General features: G+C 50.3%; 2 protein-coding genes across 9 annotated transcripts in view; one reads left to right on the top strand and one right to left on the bottom strand.

Moving 5' to 3' along the window:
* Positions 1-16,252, bottom strand: part of LOC144946545 (uncharacterized) — a 229,135-nt gene extending 212,883 nt beyond the window's left edge. For 6 of the 8 annotated variants that reach the window (XM_078875536.1, XM_078875531.1, XM_078875533.1 and 3 more), the window contains exon 1: positions 15,939-16,251. The gene's annotated coding sequence lies outside the window, so the exon portion shown is untranslated. Of the gene's footprint in view, positions 1-15,938 lie in introns of all 8 variants that reach the window. The other 2 variants (XM_078875543.1, XM_078875542.1) reach the window with 2 other exon arrangements.
* Positions 16,253-25,068: 8,816 nt separating this feature from the next.
* Positions 25,069-27,483, top strand: part of RBM22 (RNA binding motif protein 22) — a 40,434-nt gene continuing 38,019 nt past the window's right edge. Inside the window, exon 1 of the mRNA XM_078875555.1 lies at positions 25,069-25,170. Within this exon, the coding sequence (XP_078731681.1) occupies positions 25,117-25,170 (54 nt within the window). The 5' untranslated portion in view covers positions 25,069-25,116. The remainder of the gene's footprint in view (positions 25,171-27,483) is intronic.

The raw sequence follows: 27,483 nt of genomic DNA on the forward strand, positions 1-27,483 counted from the left end.
AATCCCATCTGGGATTTAAAGTCGCAACTTTTCGAGTTTAAAGCATTTTACCTTGTGAATTTCAATAGGTTTTCGCCGAAATCACATTTTACATTATTTTGTCAATCCACTGCTGGATTAAGGCATCCTCATGCCATGTGATCTGGTGGTTGTGTGATCATACTTCACCCGGTTGGTCAGTGTGGCTCTGTGGTGGGGGTTCAGAGAGCACTCGATGCCGACGCCAGCTACCGCAGGGAATCTAACTCATGACTCCCGGTTTTCATCTCGATGCATCAACTGCTGCACCGCATACGGTTACATGTACTGCTGCACTGTATTTAGTCGAAACTGTGAAGTACTCATTGGGGTATTCTATCACACTGCAGCAATCAAACGTCAAAACTGCAAATGCTCACCTTTCAAATCGATTAGATATAGCCCATGTTTATTAAAAAAGACTTAGCACAGTCATACCAACGCACCTGCTGTCAGACACTGCACATTTAAAATCATGAAAGCAGAGTCTGAACTTCAAGGCACCTGGATTGTAGCTACACTTCATCAGAGTTATCTAAATCGCTGCACGCTTTACGGACGCGACATGCCCAACGTGCCAATGCTGCGCCCACCACCTTCCAAAAATGGCAGTGTTCACATTTTTCCACGACGCACTTTGGCTATCAAAAGCCAAGGCACACAGATAAAACGTTAACCTCCGCGGAAGCTCCCGGAGACGTGAAAACCCACGTGGTTGCCAGACTAGAGAACTAACTTGCACGCACCGCGATTTTTTTTATTTTGCCGAGGTCCTGCTCGGCAGCTAAGTGCTAACGCTTGTGCCAAGCAGGAAGAGGTCCTGGGCTCGATTCCTGACACGGGCGCCTATCTGTCCGTGTCGGAGTTCGGATGCTCTCCCCCTGTTCTGCACGGACTTCCTCCACTTTCCAATGTCTCATGATATTGGCCAAAACATTCCAATGCCGAAAATGTACCTAGAAATTACTCAATTGGAGATTACACACAGCAGCAACATCGCCCCGCCTACTGTGAAAACTCATCAAGACCCTCCTGAAAAGGAGTCTTGAGAGTCGGTGAGGCTTTCTTTGGAAAATGCGTGTAATAATAAATCAGAAAAATAATTATCCTTTCAGGTTCTATCATACCACATCGTCTAGCTTACGTTCTCTTCACCGATGCAGATGAGTAAACTTGCTCATGTGTTGGATAAGGCCTCCGAGCTGGAATACTGATGTCAAATTAATCCTTTTCCCTTTCCGCACTCTACGTTAGCTGGCACCAAACTGTGTCACACGCCCTCCCACATGGCCTTTTGGGAGCCTCGGTGCCGATAAAATTATTTTATTTTAGTTTTTCTTCTCGTTCTGTTCCGATGATGTACATCATCCGAAAGGGAAGGGATTAATGACTACTGTGCAGACTGTAACAAGCTATCCAGTAGTATTCATTTAACAGGCTGCTGATGAGTGTCAATGAAAGGCAAAACCAGTCCAGGGTCTGCGTGGTTTTAACGCAAAGCTAGCAAGGCGCATTGTTCTGAGATTTGGCTGAAGGGCCAAATATTATTCTATTTCGGTGATGGGACCGACGCCTTCTTAATTTACATAATGCATGTAATTAACTGCATCCTGGGTGTGTGCGAGGGGAAGGGTTGCCAAACAGCAGCCAGTGTGCAGCCTCTGCTTGTATGTATCTATGTGCAACTTCCTTGGCACCGTACGTAGCCAACCGTGCTGAAAAAGTCAGCACTCTTCTCCACTGCCCCCACCCCTCCCCCCTTGCATCGGAGCAAGTGGTCGACATTCCACATTCTCATGACAGATACCAGTCTTTCCATGGGCCCAACCACTGTTGATCTGCTACAAGTGGTACTCCGTTATCGCCTATGGATGGATTTGACAGTGTTTAAAATGACATGACTGCAAATGATGTAGTGTGCGTTTGCATGCGACACACGTGGTCGATTAAGTCTCAAGTTGCCTAACACACACCTATAGGAACAAGTAAATGCCAACTCCAGTCCCCACTTAACTAGTAATGAATGTGAAGTACCGTTGAGGACGCTTGACACCGAGGTTGAGGCACACGTATATTTATTTGTACAAGTGGTCACAACAGGACAGCACTAGAGGGGGTATCGGCCCCCTCACCCGGATAGCTGGGGATACTCCGCTAGCTACCCCTGACCTGCCTCTGAATCCTCCACTAATGGGCTAGGGGAGGCTGTCTGGCCCGACACTGGTTAGTCGGGCTACGGTACCCGGAGTCCCAGAGACTAACTCTGGTTCACGGGACCACGCCGCTGGCTCGGTCCTGCGCGGCCCTGACAAGGGCGGCGTCCCAGGGGAGTCCAGGGCTTCTAGCTAGACGATCTTCAGTCTTCCTCCTTCATCCTAATACTGAGCCCCGATCTCTCTGGCTCATCCCCCTTTATACCCCTCAGAGGATCACAACTCCGGGCAACCCCCCAGGCTGCCCGGTGCGGACATCGTTGCGGGCACCTCCCCGTTAGCACTCACGGAGCCCCGCCCCCTGTGCTTGTTTCCCGTGTGATCCCATGCATACAGCCCTACACATACAGCCCCTCCGTAACAGCCCTACAAATGAAGGAATGTCGGCTGGCAGATATACCTTTTCAGACAACGGCACCCCAGGAAAATTACCTGGTTCAGGGTTCTTCAGCGATATTATTTTGGCAGACCACATAATAAAATCAGCGTTTGCTGGCAGAGCCAAATGACATCACATGCCACATATACGATGATATGGCGTCACATGGAGCAGGGACATCGTTACAGCTGTGCGTGACCACTAATCTGTATCTCTCGTCTGCAAAGGTCTCATTTCTTTCTTGTTAATCCGGTTTGCATCTCACTAATCTTTCTAGTACCTACAGATTTCTAATCTCTCACTCTCTCTTGTTTATCTTTCATCTCACTAAGCTATGTATGCATGTTGAACTCCTTTTCACACCGGTGTGTTGGAGAGTAAATCCACATGTTGTGTAAATGTGGATTTACTCTCCAACACACCCGGCGTGCCGTACGAGTAACGAATTGGCATGTTCTGTTTACGTGACAAACCTTACTAATTGGCGGGTTAAACGACACAATTTTATTTATGCGATCTTACCCAAAAAACCCTGTATGATGAATGACACAGGTTGAAAATAGGAAGGGCCCAAGGACAGACTCCTGTTGTACGCCAACCAGGCACGGCATTGGCGGTAACTGTTCGTCACCCAGCTTGATGAACTGTGACCGACCGGGTAGGTATGACTCAATCTACCACAGCGCCGTACCTGATAAACTGAACCTTTACTATAGCCACCCGATGAGTATCTCGTGCTTGATGGTGTCGAAGGCGGCCGAGAGATCGAGGGCAACCAACGCTGCGGCGCACTGGTCATCCAGGATCTTGTAGAGATCATCGGTGACCTTTAGTAGCGCCACCTCAGTGCTGTGGAACTTCCGGTACGCCGACTACAATGGGATGAATCTGCCCGTTGCAGCGACATCACGAAATAACCGCTTCAGACAAGAGGCCCTCTATGACCTTTGAAATTGTGAAACTATATGTCCCATTGAGTCACATCTCTCCATGGGTCAGAGCTCCACCAAGCACCTACCTAAACTGGTGGCCTGGCAGGCCACCGCTGGCCCATGGACCACAAGTTGAAGAACCCTGGCCGAGCGTAACCAGGTCTTAATCACAGAGTAGCGCAAACAGAGAGTGAAACAAATCAATTATGATGTGCAATGGGATGAGTTGTCACTGTGTGTGACGGGATGAGTTGTGACTGTGCAACGGGATGAGTTGCCTCTGTGCGTGTGCGACGACCCTCGCTCCAAGTTTACAGGCCACCGATTAGGCAAGCGGACGTTTTCTCGCGACGAGCACACGTGCGCACGCTCTCAGCTCGCGGGCGCACCACGGTCTCGGCGCTGCACTCTGCGAGATGAAGCCACCGCCCACACGCGGTCGCTCGCCGCAGGCTCCGCCCCACCGCGCATTATTATCAATCTGCACAACGGAGACTCCGCGACCCGGTGGGAGAAAGCCGGCCGTGCTGCGACGGCGCTCGGCTCGCGAAGGTCGCGCGGGTCCTAGTTAGGATTCAAGTCGGCTCAGGATCCAGCTCGGCTGGTTGTCCCCAACCTGGGGGCAACAACATGGGGACCAGTCGGCGAGATGAACAGTGGTTGCCCTATGGACATGGTGAGCCCTGTCAAAAGAATGTGGAGTTCGCACCAGAGACTTAAGGCCACCAAACGCTAGCAGGAAGACAACTATAAAGCTTGTTGACTGTGAATAAAATGAACCCAAGTCATGAGAATGAAAAGTGCTTTTGGCAAGTTTTCATGAATCGAATGCTCATGTTAAATATTAAGCAGGACGTATGCATTAGCGGTGCCATCGACATTAAATCTTGGGACCGCTCTTAAAATCCAATTTGCCAACGTTTTATCGGTGTAATCTGAAACATTCATAGTAAGAGCAGTCAAAGGTAATCTACAAAAGTGTTACGTCACCACAGCCTGAGCTAAACGGCACACCTACCGCCCAGCCACTTTCACACACGGCTGCCCAGATGCCTTAAAACTCTACCCCCATTAATAATGGAAAACCCTCACAATGCCACCAGCAGCATCAATGACACAAACACTCCTGCAGCGTAAATTGTTAAGCGGAAAACACTTGCCCAGGACAACACAAGAAGACGGGATTTTCTTTGCTGTGACATAACGCATCCGAGGCTGATTCGTTGTCGGTGCTTTTGTGACATACCCAACGCAAAAGCAAAAATGAGAAAGTTCCCTATGTTCCTGGCATAAATAATGCATTTATATTGGGCTCACTTCCAAAACATAACTTTCACAGCATCTGAGAACGAGCACAGGCACGAGGTAATGGGTACCTCTGGGGATCGTCAGGGGCTGCGTACGTTTATATATGCAGGTGTGTGTCTGTGTGTGTGTCTGTGTGTCTGTGCCAAACGTGGAGCCCTCTAAAAGGAACATCTGTGCCGGTTTGAAACATTCCGGCTGGCCTGCCTACGATCCATCCTGGGTTTAACCATACTGGATTGTGCGAGTTCATGGATCCTGGAAAGAGCTGGACACAGTCCCATCAGTGAGCTACTCCAGAAAGTGAGGCTGCGGTGCCTGGGTTATGTAGCCCGCATGTCCAGCCAACGCATGCCCAAGCAGCATCTGTTCGGCTGGATAAATGGAGCTAAATGGGCACAGCACGGACTAGAGAAAATATGGACTGATGTGGTACAGAAGGATGTGGTGCGGATTTTAATTGCCGATGACTAGTACCAGCAGTGTCAAGATCGGCATTTGTGGAGGTTCATGAAGGACGCTGTTGGGTAGTTGGAGGCAGATGCCCTTCACCAACAATGGAGGGCAGAGGAGCGACGCTCACAACAAGGAGCAGAGCGCCAGGTGGCTAAAGCGCAGAGAGTTGGCATAGTGGGGAATCCACTTGGTGCGTCTGCCAGTCATAGCATTCAGTCAATTTAAGGCACCTTGGTCTGTTCCATGACCTCCTGCCAGTGGGCCATCGACACTTCACGTGGCCTCAAAATGCGCCTAGCATGACACAAGCACGAATAACGGTGTACATATAACCAATCTCAAAAATAAGACATTTGGTCTCCCTGCTCAAATGTGTATTCAGATAGTGCTTAGCCCAGTGGTGGAAATTCTACTTTACTTTGGCAGTAACCAATGGGAATATTATTAATACAATATTAAATAATTGCACATGATGACTGTACCATCACTTAGTGGTGACATCACTGCTACTTAGTGGTGAACGGCAGTTAGCGATTAGCGCGCAGCAATACGAACCCGGCGACCCGAGTTCGATTCCCGCTCACGGCCAAAACCAGTGACGATTATGTAAACAGGTTCCGGGCCTCCCCTAGGTCGACTCAGCCTAAAATTAGTACTTGGTGCAGTGTGTAAACATCGCCACTAGGGAGACAAAGGTGGCCAGGCATGGCGTTGGCCACCCACCCCCTTCTGTGCTGTGCTGGCCTTCAAAGGTGCTCGCTAAAAGCACTTGCCCCACTGGGGGGGGGGGGTGGGGGGGACTTGGTGTTCATCTGTGCGTGCGGGAGCCGACGCACGGCATTAACCCCAGGCACATGGAACTTGGTTACATGGCATCAATAGGTTTTGCTCAAAGCCTGACAATCGGCAGGAACAATTCCACTCGTTCAACTCCTCGCACGCAGCGCCGCCGATCTGATCGGTGCACGCACCGTGGGCCCCGGCTCGGCGGAGAGACACAAGGCCGCTCCGGCTGGCGAGCGTTCACGAGCGGCTCTGCAAAGCTGCGCCACGGTGGCGTCATGGTTAGTGCGCTGGACTTGCAATTCGGAGAGGTCGCTCGTTTGATTCCATCCCCAGGAGTGGCAGTCGCAACAATGGCGCAAGATATCAAAATCCTCTCACCTCTGTCCACCCTGCAGTGTAATATGGGTATGGCACGGTTAATCAACCAGTGTGGTGGGGTCAAGTGTGGGTACTCCAATCTCTTTAAAAACCGTCTGGACAGCTAGAAAGCAGAGGCCAAAATACCGAACAGAGCGGGTTTCTAGCGCTCCTGCTAGTGAGGACCCTTACACCAGTCATAGCATAAACTAACCATTTTATTTCACGAGGTAAAGCTTGAGCTCTTTTTCACAGTTGACCTGCCACATATGATAGCACATAAAAGTGGCTTATATAATCACGTGAGAATGTATAGTCGCGTGCGAATATTCTAAACGCATGACGATTCTAAATGCGGAGGGTAAAACCGGAGGACCTAGAGAAAAATCTACACGACCATCACGGAGAGAGAGAGAGAAAACACACGAACTCCACATATACAACAATAATCGTTACGGGCCGGGATCAAACCCACGGACTTCCTGCGTACCAGTCAACGGAGATAACGTCTCGCCACCGCGTAACTTGCAGGGCTGCACCTTTCACTTTCAGGCAAGCTACGGCAGCAGGACGATGCGTCTGCGTGGGTGAAGCCTGGCTCAAGTCCAAGAGCCTCCTCCTCCTCCTCTCTGCCGTGCAGCAAGCACTGCCACCTCCCCCAAACGCCTCTCTTATCTCAACCCGATACTGTAACCCGCCATTCTCCCTGCCCCAGTCGGTTCCCCTTCTCAACTCAAAAATGCTGTTGTTGATTAACACCGTGAAACATTTGTAAAATATCCCCCTGACCACCGAGCAGTTGTCCCTCCCTCTTAGATGCTCCTGGAATAATGCAATGGCTTAAAACTAAATCACACAAGCAAATTGCATCGTAACGTAAACGTGCACTGCGAGTTTTCAGTGCAGCTTATCAGATGTGCGCCGTTAGAATAAAGTGTAAATGACAGCCATGATCTGTCCACTGCTAGATGAAGGTCTCCTCAAGCGAGCCGCCCTCTCTCGCAGGCTCGGGACGCAACAATAACGCCCCAAAACAGCCGACCCTCAGCGTTACGCGGAATTAAACGAGTGCGTTCGCCGACCTCGACTGGCCCGACAGATTAAAGATTAAAGGGGCTTTTCCGTGCGTCTTATTTAATGTCACATCATTTGTCAGTGCACAATAGCCAACGCGACCGCAACCGCCCGTCGGCGGGAGGCCGAGTGTTGTTATTAAATGGCAGCACCGCTTCCCATAAGGCTGCGCCGCGTGAAAGGCCCTTTTAATGCCGGCCGAGTGCCCTCGCGCCAGCAGCAAAGGGCCCCCCCCCCCCCATTTGCCCTGCGAGGGCAACGCTCGGCTGGGCGACCAGCGCGCCCCGCCGAAATGTCAGCGGCAGTAACAATTTTAGAGACGGCGTCGCTGATTCTCCTTCCACCAGCTACTGTCACCCGGCGGCACCGTGGACCCCATCTTCTCTCGCACGCCTCGGAGAGCGGACACGGCAGAGCGTGTGTGGTGGCGGGGTCCATTCTGAAAGCGGACGATGGATGAGAGCTCTCGGGCCAGCAGGTACATAATGGTTCACTAGCTTGAAACTGCCCCCCCCCCCCGATTTGATCAATTGGTCACGAGTCAGCCTTGATTCGATTGTAGAACAAAATCTCTTTTGTCTAGAAATCGTGTCGTTGTGCGAAGTCTTTTTGTAATTTGTCCAGCTCCTGCATCTTGTCGTCAAAATCTTTCATGGATTCACCCCTGCCTCTCGTCTCACTCTGCGTGCTCGCCACACGAGCTCCAGCCTCTCCTCTACTGCCTTCCACGCACACTGTCATAAATATTCCTGCCGTTCCTGTGCCGCATCTTGAGATGTGGTCCCATTTAAATGCGATAGAAATCCATATTGTACCGTATCAGCCCTGAAGTAAAACGTGTGTAGAATTTTGCATGAATCACAGCGCATCTATTCTCTCAACACGGGACTAATCAATGCGTGTATCGTGATCGTAAGAACGGATACAAATCGATCATTACACGCCTGCTGCTCACACCTCACCTTTCTACAAATCCCGCATGACATGAAGGGCACAGCCTTTATTGAAACTCTGGCGAAGTCTAATGAGGGGACAGGGGGTTAAGGCAGCCGTGTTCCTGTGGCATCACAGACGTGTGGCAGACACGAGCACCTCACCACTGCAGGCCCCTTCGAGCGCCACAACGCCGTCCTGCGCCTGCTACTCCGGTTTGCAGAGGCCACATGGCCCTCAGGTTGTTGGCGTGCCCCACTACCAAACCGGCTTGCACGCAGTCGCCAGTTTACTGTACAGCGGGCGTGTTATTATTGTGATTGTTGTTTGCAGGAGGCTATTCTGTCGCAGTCAAAAACACCACATTTAAATATTACCCTCGCGTATGTTTATTTCAGTGTCGTCATGCATGCAGAAGAACCCGTGGCGAACTCACTTCCCTCACGTCCATTGGTGTCCCTACGGCGTTGTTGAAAATTTCATGTTCCTATGGCGAGTGCCAGCTTATTCGTGGGAGGATCAATGGTGGCTTTCCCGCAAAATGGTATTCTTTTAATTAACCCTGTAAGAATGGTGGGGGGAGTTGACCCTCAATCGGGACGTGAACTTGCAACGTTCTGATTATATTATAACTCGAGCCCTTTGTCGCAGCACCGAAACATAAATAAGAATAACAGCCATTCCCACATGACGACATCTGCCGCCTTCTTTGCAACCGAGACGAGGGATCTGCATTTGGGCAAAGGCGCCTTTTTCTGTACGATATTCTACAGCAGGGCGCTTGCGATCGTCAATGCAGCACACAAACAGAAGCGGGGAGGTAGAGACAGGACTGAAAAATGTGAACAATCCGATCCACCGAGCCAAGCACAAAAAACTGGGTTTGTGAAGCGCCGACGGCAAGGTGCGGTCAACACCATTAATTGAATGATTAACAGTTTTTGCCAACGATGTGCATTCATCACGTCAGCCACTGCTGACGTTGGCACCCGCAGTCGCGCGTTTCGTTGACTGCGACTGTTTGTCTTATCCATTTCTCCACTCTGGCCGATTCCGCACGCACGCACGAAAGCAAAGTACGGAGGAGAAACAAAGCACCTCCTTAGAGTAGCCGGGTTTTCTCTGATCACAGAACGGCGGAACTAGAATGGCGGGGCGAATTCAAGGACAGACGCAACACCTTATCTAAAAGTGGATGAGAAGCGGAAGCGACGCTATTCCCCGGTCGTGCCACGTTCACGGGCTCGAGACGAAGACCGCCGCCGCACCAACACCCGGAACAAAAAAAAACTATTTATGGAGAGACACCGCGGCGAGCGTGACGGAGCATAAAAAAAAAGCGTTCGCGGAGCGCCTCTCTTTCAGGAAGATGAAACCAACATCAACCGGGTGCCATTTTATTCCGTTAGCAAAAAAAATAAAAACCTTTAACCGCGACAATGTCGCAGTGGAAATCCATTACACACACAACCATGCAAGTGAACATGAGGCCAGCTTGTTGTTATCCCCATCTGAACCCTACTGCTAAACGACCCCCACTTTCCTGGCCATCAGCTCGGCGAAACACGATCACGCACGGATCTGTAAGCCCTCGTCCGCTCGATCCACCGCTGACAGCGAACAACAGTGGCGCACCGCCAAGGCTTCTGGCCTCTGCCATAGGATTGTGGAATTTCCACCGCCAACTCGGGGCTGCCAAGGGACATGAAGCTCCACATCACACTCATTTGAGCCAGGACACACTTTGACTTTGGCCCGACTTGACAGTGAAAAGGTCAATGCTGTACTTGACTGTAGTCAACATCACGTTTCACTCGACTTGGAACCACATAAGGTCATTCACATCTCAGCAACGTGACAGACATCAAGACCAGCGCTAGCTCCGGATGGCTCACGTCAATTCCAAGCATTCCCCCTCCCGGAACAAGAAGCTTCGAGTGGTGTTCATCTCTGTTGCTGGCTCCGAGCCAGTGGTGGAAATGTACACACTCGGGGTGTTCGGCCAGTCTATCCATGCAACGACCACTGTTGATTTCTCACCAAGTGAGACTCAATTTATCGAATCCAGATGGATAACGAGCCGAGTTGATCTCCTCACTGCGAAGCGAATGCACAAACTCCTCACTGTGCATCGAACACCTCCAAGCGGGAAGCAGCACACGGCTGATAAACGAGCACCGGCTTCGCATTAGGCAGGGAATTGTTTCGTTTTTAATTTTACGAGGCCATTTAAGACTCCCCCCCCCCGTCACACACGAACATCACCTACAAATGTGCTGATGTCATCGAAGATGTTGGGGGGGGCCTCTGGCTGTGGCCAGGAAAGGATTCACAGTTTAAATGTTGACAACAAAGGGCATATGGATCGTTGCTACAGTTACCCAACTTAGCCACAAACACAGTGCACAGTTTACGTAACGAAAGTGACAGTTGTTTTAAATAATTGTGACGAGCGACCTACCAATGTGCATCTGACACAGCACTGGCTGCGCTGGCAGATGAAGCTCACAGACACACACACATGCACGCACGTCCAATGTCAATTCAAAGTTAAACTGCCAGAATACTCGTTCGAGAGATGAAAACCGAACACTTTTGGACATTGGCCCCTTTTTAGAACCACCGGAATTTCACCGGGAGGGCTAAATGTGAAAACAAAGTCAGCGGGGAGGTCGCCCCTCCGTTCTACGCGAGGCGGAGGCCATTTAGTTAAACGGTAGTTAGCGACTCCGCGGAGCGTTAATGGCTACAGACACGGCTAGTTAAACCGGGGACATTTACTGGAGACGTTTGCGCAGCTTAAAACAGAGCACCGCCCGCCCCTTTGTTGTCGTTCCTTTTAATAGACTTACAAACACACTCGAGTAAAACGCTAAGAAAACCATAGGCGCGTGGTTTTATTCCGAGCAGCAAAAAAATAAATTTGCAGAGGAGTTATCATTACGCATTGCTCGCCGACCGCAGGGAAAAAAAACAGATGCATTTATTTTCGGCAGCGATACGGCACCACATTTATTTTGTAAATTAATGGAGCAAATGAATTGGAAGCCACTGCGCGGCGAGCAGGCGTAACGCAGCAAGGCTGTGCGTCATTTTGCTGACTTTAATTATGCATAGTGTTATGCTTAACGCCAGCGAGTGGGATTGTTTCAATGGTTTTGTGAACGTGTGTCCTTTTGAAAACTGTGTAATCGTGCGATTTTAAAACACAACAGCGTACACGTACTTTATTTGCATTCGTACTTAAACCGCAGAGAGATCTAGGCAACCCTACCATACATTTATTTTGACGTAGCATTTTGAAAAACACATGTCCCAAGTACCACCACGATTGGTATTCATGCTCAATGTAGGTGTGCAAATTCAAGGCTTGATTCACTAGGTCACAGGGGTATGAGGAAAAGAAAGGAGAGAGAAGAAAGTGGGGGCAATGGAAAGGGATGGGGCCACCCAGGGAGGACGAGGGACAGTCTTGGCTCTGGGCCAGCTCAGCTCGAGTGGGAGGACGAGGTCCCGTTGCTATGGGCAGAGGGAGCTGGGCTGATAAGGTGCTGGCTCCTGGTTGGATTTCTCAGCCCCCCATGTTCCCCCTGCTGGCTCTCCTGGGCAGATCTGGTCCCAGCGAGTCCCGCATCAGGTTGGTTCTTAACTCAACTCCAGCCATAGGGCAAGGATCTGGGCCGACAACGGAGGCTGTCGTGATGTCACCAGGGTCCACGTGGACGCGATACGCGCACCATTACGCCGCACGCTCTGTTTAACGTCCCAGCAGAAATCAAAACACGTGGAGGAAAATTATAAAAAGTAAATATTAAACTTGAAAGTAAAACCGAGCCCACGCCTACTTATAAAAGCAATATATTTATTTTTAACGATTGATTCCTGACCCTCAGCCCCGGCTGAAGAGATGGAGGGAAGACACTGGACAAGTGGGGTCGTGCTCACGTAGCCCTGTGGCTCGTGGAGCATGGGGATGCAGACTGGGCGCTGGTGCCGCTCCTGGGCCAGCAGCGACCGGGCTGCCTGTGGCTGTGGAAACGAGAAATTCGGTAGTGGATCTTCCAACATCAAAACGGACCGCTTTGGATCACGTGGCCGGGTTCCAAACCATTCTGTGTGTTCATCACTTGGCCATTGCACAGCGTGTCTGGTTCAATACCGCCGATGGGGCCAGTTTTACCTTTGCCAGGTAATTACCAAAGCACACCAAGCGCTCGGCTGAAATATGGACATTACAGATGGTATGCCGTTTGCAGGATTAAGCTATTACGCACCTCTGCCAACTGCAAAATACCTACAACTAAACTGCAAAAATATGGACGGCTGCAAATGCGTAAATACCGCCACCCTATTCTCCCTTGCACAATAAATCATGAATGTCTATGAGCTCACAGGAGGCTTAAAGAAGGGGAATTTAATTGAATTGATGAAAACAGAATAAGTCACTGCCACTGCAATTTCTGCTGGCACAGGGCACAGAGGTGTCTTGTGTATGAGCTCTCAGCAGGGGCGATTGTTACTGTATGGGTGACTATGCTACTGGCGTCACGCCAGGGACACTGGGCTGCTGCCAGTTGTGGCATTATGACTGTACCAATGAGTGTGCAGCAATAACAATTTTGCCCTTACCCCCGACGCAAACTCCCAACCACGAAACTTGGTGGACAAATCTCACGGCCGTTTGCCATCATAATACAATTTGACGATCTTAAGAAGCGCGGCCGATGCGCTGTTCCGCTCTAGCGAGAGACGTGACAAAGATTGCGAGCACTAGGGTGGCAAAACTCTCTTGTGATCGATTACGAACGCAGTGGTTTGACGGTGCGACATTCGCAACACGCAGTCCCGCGGTTCAGCACGAAGCGCGCCGCCGCAATCAAACCGCGTCTCTCTCTCTCAAGGGCATGGCCCAAGTGGCGTCCCCTGGGGGGGGAAGCGGACAAATGTTGACAAAGAATTTGTCCAAGTCTTCCTCCGATCGGGCCCCACGACGTAACACGGTCAAAGCGGTCGCTCTGCAGGTGCAAGCCTCGTGTGTAGCCCAAAGCAATTCCCCCACATCTGTTTTGATAATAAACTGCAACGCCAGCCTGATAACTGCGTCAGAAGCACATACCCGTCCAGACCACATAAAATACAATAAAGTTTAACCTTTAACTCTATTAAGGCAGTTAAAGGGTTGCGTGTGAGATAGACGGATGTACCTTTGAGCCAGGTGCATGAATGTTATGATTTAGGATCTGTGCTAGGCTATGGTGCGTGCTGGTGGATAAAGGTGGGGGTGTTATGATTGAGAGTTATGTGATGGTGGGTATTATAAGGATTATGACGAGGCTTCATGGTGCTGGTGGCTAAGAATAGGGGTTGGGGCGAAGATGACTGTGTTCAAGGAACATGCCAGGGGCATTAGGAGTGTCACGTTGAGATTACTTAAGACGTATGACCGGGGATGTTAAGTTGTTAGGATTAGAGTGGTTTGATTCGTCTCGTTTAAAACGCAAGACCCAAGCAACACCACAGCCGCTCGCTCTCTTTTCTCACGCTAATTAAACTCCGTCTCAACACACGCACTGCAGCGCGCCATCAAATCACGGCCTCACTTCACGCACAACCTGCCCGCGAAGGGCGCGTGAGGAATTGCATAAGCGCCCATCATCGCAACCACCACCACCACACACGGTGCGGTCATTAATAACCACGCAGGCCGGCCAGGCTGGCTCCAAGCAACCCACATCGCATCGTTGACCTGCGGGCCCTGTGTAAATCCGCTGCTGGATGAAGGCATCATCCCCATGCCGTGTCAGGCGTGGTGGTGGTTTATTTGACAATACCATCATCACGATGAGCAACGCGGCTCGGTGGAATGGGGTGTAAGGGGAACCCAGCACCGTTTTCGAGACATCACCACCACTCGTCACCGAGGTTTAGCCGTGGCCGGGAACATTTAACTCGGGGCCCCTTTGGTTCATAGCGCAGTTCGCTAATCACTGCGCCACCGCTCCCCTCCTCAAACACACTGCATCCTCAAATTAAATCCAAATCCCCAAAACCGCGGGGCTCGTAAATGAGACGCGTTAACAGACGCGGCAAGCTGCTAGCAATGCGCTCGTGATGATTAGAATCAACCACGGGTCTCGCCACTGCTGGCTTGGAGCCACCCCCCCAGCGCTGCCTCCCACCCCGCGGCTTGCCACGAGCCGGCTCAGTCGCGAGCACGAAAACCCCTCTCGAAATCGCCCCCAGCACCCCCCCAAACGAGCGACGACTCTGTTACTCAAAGAACCGCACTACAACAGGGAGCTTGGGTGGCACTGAGCAGGTTACGACGAGCAAAAGCCCGACAGCCATCAGCTGTGCATCTCGACAGAGAAGAGGGCACGGCCACGGGGCACGCCACGGGCACACTGCAGCAGTACTCGGCATCGGATGAGAGTGCTGCTGCGTTACTGAAACTACGACACACGACGGGGAGCGACCATGGACCCCCTCTGCTAATCCCTCTGCTCACCCCGGCGCGGTTTGGAGAGATGGCGTCAACACTTGGCGAGTGATGTAAAATGTTATTTAAAAAAACCTGTCAATTAAAAATAAACTTACATAACTCGAGTGGCCGCAGTGTAATCCGCACTCGCAGCAGCGGCGGCGATTGAATGAGAAATCAAAAAGAAGCCAAGAAACCCACTGCGCGGTCTTAGCAACCCCGCAGCGCCACGGCGAACTCGCTCGAGGCGCGTTCTGGAGACGTGGGGACGGTCCCCGGCGCCAGTTTCAAAGCTCCCCGCCGCTCTCGTTCAACTTGCAACGATTCATTGCAAATCGCAAATCGGCGCCGCGAACGAATGAAAAAGGAATGCGGCGCCAAGAACATTGCCGGCAACTCCGCGGTGTTCAGCAGAGGGACCGCAACACCAGCAGCACCCCCCCCCCCGTGTCTCACTGCCTCCGCTTTAGCGGCTTGCACCAGACGCGTTATCTTCACACGCGGGGGGGGGGCTCGATTACAACCTTGCGTTGCTCTTTGCGTGCCACGGAGAGTGCTCGTGTACGCGGTGCGCTGCGTTGGTGAACGCGTTCCGCGTTAAAGGAGCTCCGCTTTAAAGGCGCCTCGGGCCCCTCTTAAAGGGACACGGGGTGGGTGGGGGGGAGGTTTAAAGGGCCACGCGAGGCGCCTCAGATTTGGTAGCGCGCATCGGCTGCGGGGCGGGCTGGAGCTCGCGCCGCGATTGGCCGAGGGGTGCGTCACGTGATCGAGAGAGGGGCGCGCGCACTCGCGCGCTCGCCTCTCGCGGGCAACTCCGATGCGCGCTAGGGAATCTAAACTCGGCGAGAGGCGATCGGCGCGCGGCTCCCCTCCACTCGCAGCGATGCGGCCAACTCGCGAGATCACAACAACAACAACCACAACAACAACCACAACAACAACCCACCAGCAGCAGCAGGAGCAGCTGGGGGCTCACTCGCAACCCGTCTCGCTCGCTCGCTCACCTGAGAGAGACGCCGCACGTAAAGAACCCGCAGCAGCCCCAATACCGCTTCACCTCCACGTCTCGGCCACGGACGGGCACATCCCTCACGTGGGCAGCGGCATTGCTGTTGTTGTTCGTGTTGTGTTTTGACCGACGTGGTTGCTGCTGTTGTTTGTGAGGGGGGGGACGCGCAGCCGGTGACTGCTGCTGCTGCTGCCGCCGCGCTCCTCGCTCCGCTCTGCGTCCGCGCCGCCACTCAGCACGCGCGCGCGCGCGGCCCCGACCCTCGCCACGCGTCACGTGATCTTCACACCCCCCCACCCACAAATCCCCACCACCCGCAAACCCCCCCCCCACTCACACCCCCCCCACTCACAAATCCCCCACGCCCCCCCCCACTCACAACCCCCCACTCACCCCTCCACTCACACCCCCCCCACTCACAACCCCCCACTCACAAATCCCCCACCCCCCCCCACTCACAAATCCCCCCCCACTCACAAATCCCCCCCCACTCACCCCTCCGGGAGGCGGGGCTACGGGCGAAGTGGGCGGGGCGTGGACGAGGGGGTTAGGGGGGCGGGGTGGGGCGAGTTGAACGTTGTCACGACACTACCCCCTCCCCCCATCCGCACACGCGCAAGGAGCCGTGGGACGGCGCAAGGAGCCGTGGGACGGCGCAAGGAGCCGTGGGACGGCGCAAGGAGCCGTGGGACGGCGCTCCGCTCGACTTCCCCAGGCGCGGCTGTGTCTGCCTGGCTTCGCCACCTCAACTTGTCCTTGTTGCCCTGCATCTAACATCCCCCATACGGGAGAAGAAGAAACAGTTGGGGGGGGGGGTGCAATAGAAGGAAGCCGATATAAGATGTGCCCCCAATAGCATGGGGAGGGGGTTATATTAAGGTGGGAGAGGCGAGAAAGCGGAGGGGGCTGGAGGGGCAATAGCAGTGGGGCGAAGGGGGGTGAGGGCGGAGCGGGGTAAGTGGGTGGGCGTGGCCTAAAGGGGGGCGTAGTTACGTGAGGGGCGGGGTGAGCGCCCGGCGGGTGGAGAGAGCCACGTGGGGCCCAATTCACTTCGATCCGTAGACATTTAATAAAGTATTTTTGTGGCATGAGCGGTGGCGCAGTGGTTTTTAACTGGCTCTGCACGAAGATTCCTGAGCACAGCTAACGTCAGTGGTGGGTGATCACCGGGTCTTCGCCACGCCTCCATCGACCTTGGACGTGTGAAAGAGCTTCATAGGACATCGGATTTCTTCAGGATAAATACATATTAAGATTTTGACCCGTACGTATGGTAAAACAACCCCCAGATGTGGATTGACAAGGAGCTGGAAATAAGTGAATATAAAAGAAAGGTAAAATAACAGTATATACAATACGGAGATGTATATTTTTGACAAGGCCCATACATTTTTTCAAACGGGCCTATAACAATAACCGTTACTCTTTTACATGCTTTCCTAATGCGACCGATTATTCGAAATCCACGTTTTTACATACGTGTACTCACACCTTACCCCACCGCAATTAACTGCGGTGTACCTATTTAAGTTTCGGGAAATGGCCTTTCACAACATTGATGCGTTTACATGTGCTGATGCAGAATCTTTATCCTGGAGGTATCCAATGCGCTACGGAGCTATTTTTCAGATGCCCGGGAGATGCATACTTTACAACGCAGTTTCAACCAAAGAAAAACCCCGTTTAATCAATCAGTGGTGACCGAACCCAGTCGGTCACGAGCTGTCGGCTCGGGGTAGCCTCACCACGTGGGGAGCACGTGCTCGACGTGCGGCATCGGCACGAGATCCCTCCCCGTGACGCAGCTAACTTCCCACCCGCATTACGTCATAGCTCCACATGCGCTTCCCTGACGTCACCAACCCCGCCGTGCATGATGACGTCACGACAACACAAGTCCCACGTTGCAATGGAACGCGCCCCTGTAGTGGCAGCAGAGATCGTGAAGCTCAAGTTGCAAGTGCTTGGTCACGCTTCTTCCGGCGGAAACGCCTCCACTAAGCGAGCTGGAGAGTGTATTTGGTCTACTCTTCCCACGCGTTGGAAGAGGTGGGCGTACCCACTCTTGGTCAAGAAGAATTTCAGAATCATAATATTTATTTTGGAGGAATCGATGAGCTATAAAACTCTTTTTAATACATGTCGAGTAGGGGCGGGTCAGAAAAGTACAATAACAAACAATACAAAACAATAGACAATAAGTGTGGAAAGTATACGAAAGGTAAGCAAATCACCAATAAAATATACAAATATAATACATTTATTGTATTTTATAAAATTAATACATTTTAAACCCCACTGAGCTATTTTCAGACAGTACAATAAAATGGATTCGGAGTTACCTCTCAGAACGTTGCCAAAAGGGGCATAGTATGAACGTTGAACTTTTTCACACCGTACGCCAGCCATCCACAAATATTAAAATAACAAAGGGTGTTCCAAAAGGTTCCGTGTTGGGTCCAGTTCTGTTCTTATATTTAAACAATCTTGGACTAAACTTAAATCACTCAGAATGAAATCTCTTTTCTGACGACACTGTCCTGCTAGTATTGGGTAAATCTCCAAACGAAGTCAAACAATCTCCAACACGATTTCGGCTTAATTCAATATCAATTGTAATCAATAGAATTGCTCTCAAATTCCAAAAACCCAAGATCATGCTATTGTCTTCAAACACAAATCCCTTCACCCATTAAGGATATCAGGAACAACATCATTGAACAAACGTAGTCCAGTACTTCAAACACTTTGGTTTACTGATTGATTCAAAACTTACATTCCAACCCCATGCGGATCACACCTCAAAGAAAAATCACATCAAAATAGGGTTTTTATCTCGGAAAACACATTGTTTTCCCATTCGATTGCGCCTGCACATTGTTAATTCTATCACTTTTTGACTAATGTTCGCTACTTACAGATCGGCTACTCATACAGGTAGGAACAACAGGTTCCACACTGCCTACCAGGGATTATTTGTCTGTCGTGCATATTTGTCTGTCGTGCACGAATGCGCTGTCCAACCAAGTTCCTACCTGCCCACTCCGAAGGAACGTGCTAGCGTTACTACCCGGCTTCACCTCCGTGGCGATGTTCACACACCACACCAGTTACTCGTTTGAGGCTGAGTCGACCTAGGGGAGGCCCAGGAGCGGTTCAAACAATCGTCACCGGTGGTGGCCGTGAGCGGGAATCGAACTCGGGTCGCCGGGTTCGTAGCGAGAATAAGAATACGTCTACATTGGGCTCTGTTCATAAAATCCTTATTGGCAAATCTGTGCTATACTATACTCGGCTACTAATTCATTAACCTTATTGTCAAACCCAAGAACAAGAATTGGAATAGGTGAGAAAGCCTTTGCCGCTGCAGCACCAACTTTTGGAACAGCCTTGTTTCCTCCCTTAACATAAATCTTCCTTAAAAAATATTCTGAAGCAGAATATTAGTGCTGCATACAAGCACATGTGTGATTTGTGACTTTGAACCTTACCCATGCATCGATAGTTAAAGTTTAATGTGCAATTTTATTTAGGGTATGTGTGTTGTTTTTTGTGTTGCTGCCTTTCACAAGATTGCATTTGGTGTTGAAGTTTCGGCACGAATTGATGTATGTACACTGATGCAATTGCACTTGTATACTTTCTTTTTATTGAGTAACTTGCTTAGCTTTCCGATACACGTTGTACTCCTTTCTATTAAAAAAAAAACATTCTGTTGTTACTTTCTGACCCGCCCCTACTGGATATCTCTAAAAAGAGCTTCTTCGCTTTTCGGATTCTTCAAGTCTAAATAAAGATTCCGAATCTGATTCTTTACCCCACGACATGCGGCCTACCATTCGATCTGACTGTGGTGATCCCATTGATACTGCTGAGCGGACAGAGGCAGATTTAAGAAACTTTCACCGCGAGTTCAACTGCCGCGCCGGGAGATGGAATTGAACCGATGACCTCTGGATGCCAAGTTCTTCTGCGGTCATTTGTCTGAAATTATGTGCTATGTCGCGTTACAAATTACATTATTACAGCTCCCACTAATGACAGTACCAAATGGCAATGGCATTACATGTGTAGTGACAGAGAAAGGTCACTACTGTGTCGGCCCGTACGAAGGCTGGGGGCCCCAAGGGGGTGCCTGGGGGGTCGCGTGGTGGAGGGATCCGGACCCTCCCAGAGGTGGGGGAAGTGAGGCGTGTCCTGGGAAGGGAGGCGTGGCCTGAAGAGAGCCAGCCACGCCGGGGCGGAGCCAGCCACGCCAAACCAAATATAAGCGTGGTGTGAACGCAGAGCGAGGCGGCTGTTGGACTGTACTCCAAGGTGAAGACATCTTCGGTCGTCAAGTCCCGAGTCGTCGTCCTGGGCCAGGCAGGCCGTTGCCTGCCTGGTCCAGTCTGTGTCGTGTTCCAGAGTGTTAGTGAGTTGAGGAAGGTGGTCACCACCTCATGTAGAGTGTTATATTATTTACCGTTTAATAAATAGTGTTGCCTCCAAGTTGCGTGTGTGTGCACCTAATTCGAACCTACTACACATGTGTAGACACATCCCATTGTCAATCCACTGCTGGATGAAGGCATCCCTAGGCCATGCGGGTCGTGAGGGCTATTTTACTATACTTCACCATGCCGGTCAGCCCAGGACAGTCAAGGCCAGGAGAATAAACGCGGAAGTATAGAAGCAGAAGACTACGTTATAAATGCGATGCTATATAGTTTTGGTTGGTCGATCAGCAGCAGGTTGTTGGCGTATGGTGGGTTAAAGTGTGGGTATTCTCCCACCTCTTCCAACACGTCTGGCAAGCGTGGAAGATTGGGCTGAATGCCCTCTAGAGGAGTTCGCAAAGGGCTCCCTCCATTGGACGCCATTCCACCAGCAGTGGCGTGAGTGAGCAATTGCAGGGCGGCGCCTTTGTCCCACTTTAAAGAGGGTGGCCAAAAAGCCAGGATACACAGGGTTATTTAATGTATTTTAACGCTGGCATAAAACATTGAATTGCTTCTTTTTTTAAGGTAATATTCTATTCACATCTATTTTTCTTCTTCTTCCTGTGGGTCACCTCAAATCCATCGTTTACAAAACTCAACCAAGAAACTGAATGAATTGAAGCAACACATACTTTATGAACGTTTAAAGATTACATCTCTATTCTTAAAACAACTCCTACATTAATTTCAAAAGAGAATTCACGCATGCATTAATGGAAGTCAGTTTTAACATTTGTTGAAATAAATTGAACCACCCTATGTGATTTGTTAAAATAATTGTAACCCAATGTGCCCTAACTTTTGGGCCAACGTGCATGTCACGCGATCCCATGCGTATTTCTGCAACCACAATACAAACGCATTGATAATTTGGTAAGAAAGTTGGTGGGGTTTTCTACGGTGTGCTCCGAATGTTTGCATAAGAGTCCTTCCTGTCAAATGAGCACGTTTATATAACTTCATTATATACACTTAAAGTACACGCAAAAGAGTTTTAAGAACTACTGAAACCCTGCCTGGGTAGGAACACTTTGGTTAGCGTTCCAGCAATCAATCGGAGTTCAAACGCTGGTCAAGACTCCGTTTCATGCATGCTTCCTCAGGTTGAAAATGAGTTTTGTGGGACATTAACATTACAGGACAGTCGCCACATTTTAGAAGAAGACACACCGGCTGTCCGATTACACGTTTACCGTGGATACGTGGTGACGGCCTGGAGGCCTTCATCCAGCAGTGAATAGACCTTAGATCACCGAGTTGACAACGAAAATTTTGACTTTTTTTGACTCGTTGAAAATGGTCTTCGTTTATGAATTCCAGCCCATTTACTGTTTTCCCCAACCAACATCTTATAACCTTGCTCAACTGAATAAACATCAACTCATATCTACCACAGTACAATACATCTATGAGAGTGCTGTGTGTTGTTGGTCGATAAACACACGAGCCTTTGGGCCTGTGTTCAGCAACGCGTAAAAAAAGAGTTCATCTGACACTCATTCCACACAATGACCAAACACATCAAAGGCAAAATCTCGGTAGCTAAAGGAAACACAGCCATTACATAATATCCTTGACTTACCAGTTATTTCGCCCAGGAAGACGCGAACGCCTTTATTCCATTGGCGATCTTCACCCGAGCGTTTAAGTCCAGCGTGATACGTTCATCCAGAGGGGCTGTGGATGATGCCGGTGATCACCGTCTCACAATGTGGTTCAGCTGCTCCGCTGAAAGAGCGCCAGCACATCTTCGCCTCTTGCTGAGGCCAATCAGCACGCGGCGTTAATTCGCGAATTCGAGGAATCTGGCCGCGCTGGTTTGGGCGAGTCAAGCTGCCACCGAGGGCAGGATGTTTGCGAGCTGCAAGTCGAAGAGGAAGACATTCCACGAGACGTGTTTGGTGACTAAATACCTGCTTGGCGAGTCAGACTCGAGCTCAACTGGTCATTGTTATTCTTATTATGACGCTTACGCAAGAAAATCTCCCCGAGTCTAAACTTTTTTTTGTAATGTAAGGTAATCACAATTTCGTGATTTGCAGGCAATTTTATGCTTTAGGATGTATGGCTAACACCAGTTCGATTTTATATATTGGGGGTTTTATGTGCGATGTGTAGATATCGCCACTAGGGAGACAAAGGCGGTCGGTCGTGGTGCTGGCCACCCACCCCTCGTGTGCCGTTCCAGCCTTCGTAGGTGCTCACTAACCAGCACTTGCCCCAATAGCCTGTTTAGTCTAGACGCGGGATATTTGTCTCTTTTTAGCTGTGGGAGGGAACTGGGATAACGCGGAGGAAACCCATGCAAAAGAAGGGAGCCCAATATCCGGAGCGGATGGGAATCGCACCCAGACCAGTTAAGCTGTGTTACTACCACCACGCTTCCGTCATGAATTAAGTGCGCAATTTTCCTCCTTAATAAATCTGCCAGTCCACAAACAAAATCCTTGCTTACACATCCACCAACCACACAGCCTCTGGAAGTGCATCATTTCAGCAGCATTGTTCCAGCTCAAGCAGTCCCTGGATCGGTTTCGACTTTCAGTTTCTTTTCAGCAGGGTCAGGCTCGCTTAAAACCAATTTTGGTACAATGCCAGATGTGTATAGAGCAGTCCAGATGTTTTGTGACCCCTTATTTAATTATGTTAAACGTAAAACATTTTAAAGGAAGGTTTATTTAAAACAGAAATGAATATGCAAGTAATTGGAGGTCACAAGACATCTGGACCACCATGCATAGACAAAGGCCCTCTTTGTTCGATACTTGTCCGATTTTGGCGCAAAATCATATTATACATAACGACGCTGATGATATCTCTCTCATTGAGTTCATATCCTGGCCAGGGTTCACTCGGCCTCATCAATACGCATACATCGGTGCCATCAGTAAATCGAGCGAACGGCCTGGCGGCCCTCGTGTTATCTGCGACACTTTTGTGAAAAGTCTGATTTTGTCTCGGGCTTAAACTGTTCTAAACCCTTGCTCTTTATTTACATATAGAGTACAGGACATGTAAATCCCTGGACACCCTTGCAAACGAGATGTTCCATCTCAAGTGGTTCGTCCACGTGATATATTTCACAAATAAAAGAAACATTTACAATCCACTACTGGATGAGGGCGGGTCTTGAGGATTATTTTAGCAAACAGTGCTTCACCACGCTGGTCAGCAGTGAGGGTTGGTGAAGGCTGGGGGCCACACACGTGGGAGCATAGCGGTACAGCACAATGTGTTTGCTGCACTGCCCTCTGCTGAGCAACACGGAAGCCCCGCAGCCGCCTCTGGAAAACGCCACGTGGCGTGCGTGGTCATACGTCCAACCAAGCACGATGCGAGCCCGGCCCATGCTTAGCTTCTGAGATCGGGCGCATTCCGAATGATTGTCATACTTTTTCTCAGTGTGTGCATTGTAGAATCGGGCAGTCATCATGTGCAATTATTAAATATTGTATTAATGACCTTTCCATTGGTTCCTGCCAAAGTAATGTGGAATTTCCACCGCAGAGCTAGCGGATGTGAGCACTACCTGAACATCTTGTTTTTAAGATGGGTTATATATACAAAACTGCCGTTAACTTAATGGCGGTGGCGTCACCACGGCGCTTGTGCCACACTGAGGCCACGTTCAGTGTCGGAAGCCCGCTGGCGTGTCACAGAACAGACCCAGGTGCCATCGGTTGAGTGACTGGGATGGCTGACATATGCACCAACTGTGCTCCGCACTGCCATCTCTCTTCGCTTTAGGCGCCCCGCTCGTTGTTGTGAGCGTCGCTCTGGTAACCCCTCACGCCATCACTAATTCATATCAGTTACCACGGTTGAAACACCCAAGAATATCACAGATTCCCAGTAAACATGCAACGTCGGGCCAACGTTGGCACGTGGTTGGTACCGTTGGCCCAACGTTCCATATTTATAGACTTCTTGGTCGAGACAACCGACGGAGTGGCAGCCAAAGGGGAGAAACACGTCCGAGAGGTCATCCACGGAAGAGAGATTCAAATCGGGCGCAGGTGCAGCCAAATTGGATCGTTCCATCGCAAGACTTGTAAGGTTTGGAGACGGTTTGGGAGGTGCAGCAGTGGATAAATAATGGCTGATGGGAAATTAAATCGACTATTTCCTCCTCCAATACAGCACCGACACATTGTACATATCATACACAACACAGAAGAAGGTTTGAAATCCCTCGTCTCGAAGTCAAGTGCCCACGTGCTCTCCATGTGTCAGGCTGATAACGATTCCCTCGCGATTTCACGAATCGATTCCAGAAACAAATTTTGTTTATGCCGTGCAGGTAAAGCATCTATACTGTACCGTCTGCGGGATTAACCAATCGCAAATAAATTATATAAAACCACCTGGAAATAATCGTTGGACACTGACCGAACCATTTGATGAAAATGGACTAATCGATTCCACAATGTGTTGAGTCGAGGAATCGTCCCACGCTCCCTAACGTTTCCTGTCCGGATCTCTGTTTGTATTTCCTACAACACCTGGGGGGTTGGAGGGGGAGGGGCCTCAATTTCCCAGTTCATTAGTAAAGCCGGCGGCAGTGGACCAATCGGCGAGGCGCGTGTACGCGCCTGTTCGACCAATCGGCGCGCGCCTCTTCTTCGCGCATGCGCTGTGGGGAAAGTGAAGCCGCCGTGGTTTCTGGGACAAGGCCGCGCAAGCTCCGCCAAGATGTCGATGTCCCTGAGCTCCAACACCTACAACCGGCAGAACTGGGAGGACGCGGTAGGAGCGCGGGGGACGCGATAGTTAGCGCGCCGCGTGGTCGCGTTGCGCGCCGCGTGGTCGCGTTGCGCGCCCGGCGCGTTCCTCCGCAGCGCGGCGTTGTGTGGTGGATGGGGTGGGTTGGGGCCTAAGTCGCAAACCGACGCCCGGCTCGCCTAGATTGCGTGCGCCGGCCACTGAGCGTGTCAACGTTTGTTAAAGGTGCTGCCCTGCAGCTGCTCGCTCGCACCGCTGCTGGCGGGAGGACCTCCACGAGAGGTGGTGTTTGGTCTACTCTTCCACGTTGACCAGACGTGTCGGAAAGGAGCGGGCGTAAACCCACACTTTACCCCACCGCTCGCGGCCTGCCATTCGACTTGGCTGGCGCGTCCATTCTCTGCTGCTGGCAGAAGCGAGCGCGTTATCTCCCGGCTGGTATCGCACCGATGCTGCGTCTCTCCTCGCAGTATTCCAACTCACGTGAAGTCTGCCGCCCCCTGGGATCTCTTCCTCCACTCGTTGCTCTCTCCGTGAGCCATCTCTACGTGATGATTCTAATTCGCTTTCCGCAAATTAATAATTCCAAGAGTGGTCCTGTGGAGGTGAAGTCTGTCACGCCCACAATAATTTGGAACTTCATCAACTGGTTTTGAACATTCAGCAGTGGACCCACTTTCCCTTTTGGTCGTTTTAGCAGCCACACGTTTTGAGTTGCAGCAGTTGATGCCCTACAATTAGTTCGGTTGGCTACGTACGGTGCTAAAGAAGTTCAACAACACTATTGAGACTGGCCTCCAGTATTCTTTTCGTTCGCTTGTTTATCTAGAAAAGCCTCAGTGAGTCTCAAGACTATTTTCAGGACGGTCCTACTAGGATTTTGCAATTCGGAGTGATGACGAGCTGTGTGTAAATCATGAACCCTCGTTTCCATGGACAGGTAACGCGAGTAAAAAAAAGTGTCGTTCCCATTATCAGAATTACCCACATTACCACACGAGTTGGGCATCTCTATCCCAGAAATCATGACCAACTTCTTAACCACAAATGCTTGCGATTCAAAGGTCGTGCGTGACAAGCATTGCTGACGACATGTGAAATATTAAATGTAAATTTAAATGTTTCTGCCGTATGCCTACGACATATTTAATTGTGACAATAGTGACATCTTTCTGCTCGGCCACAGTTCAGTTATAAAGATTTCAGGTCAACACTTGTATTTGCTGATTTGAGGCCCTCAAAGGTGAACTGAGCCAATTTCTGCATAAATCGCTTGGTGTGGGTTTATAATGCCGTCAGTGGTGACTGTGCACGAGGCAGAGACCACTGAACCCTCATCACGCAACACTTTGGCTCAGTCGGGTCAGCTAGCCAGGTGCCAGTCCTGGGATCTTACGAGTGCCAGCCCAGTGCTCTGACATGGCCATTATGAGCTCCCAAAGCCATGCATTCAACTCGTATACCGCATCATCATAAGCCATGATCTATCGTCTGCTGGATGAATGCCTGCAATACAATAGTCGATCCAGTAAATGTACATAAGTGACTCATCGCTCCCTCTGCGGAGGGAATTCTCGAGAATGTTCTCCCCTGCATCTCAGTTGATATTCTCGCCCGCCCGACATAATACCTTCTAACGACGTGTCCTACCCAAGCCCACTTGTTTCTTAACAGGCAAAATTATGTTTTTCACCTGCGTAAGTTTGAGAATTGATGTTTTCTTCAACCCGCAATGACCTATGGTCACATATCTTCCCCTACAACAGTGGGAGTGTAGCATGAAATTCGATCTTTGGTCACGTCATGTACAGAGGTATTTATTTTATGCCCATGCTCCCAGATACTCCCTATTGTGTGTACACAGTACACGACGTACCAGCTTTTTCTGTGCGAGTTGTGAACGATGGATTTGAATAGGTCACTGTGCAGTTCATAAATCAACGTTTTGACTCACAACTCCGCGGGATACTTAACTGATCAAGGTTACGCGGCAGGGAGCAGCTGACGAGCAATGGGTCTGGTGAGGGAGAAAGGATACAGCACAGTTTATGTAAATGTGGAAGGGTTTTGGCACATGCTAGACAGCATAAAACAACCTTCAGGCTAATATATTTAGTAGCACCCAAATGTTTCATGATTGAACTAAGCATAACTCTTCTGCCATATTTGGCTGCACATAAAACACACGTGTACACATGGCGATAGTCTAAGCAGATTTATATAATAGTCCTTTTCACTTTACTTTAATGTGAAATGATGTGGGTGAGATTGCAGAGCCAACCACTGAGTTCATGGGTTCAAATAAGGCAGCCTCCTCCTGTCATTAAAACCACATTG

The sequence above is a fragment of the Lampetra fluviatilis genome, chromosome 41 (assembly GCF_964198595.1).
Source record: "Lampetra fluviatilis chromosome 41, kcLamFluv1.1, whole genome shotgun sequence".
Lineage (NCBI taxonomy): Eukaryota > Metazoa > Chordata > Hyperoartia > Petromyzontiformes > Petromyzontidae > Lampetra > Lampetra fluviatilis.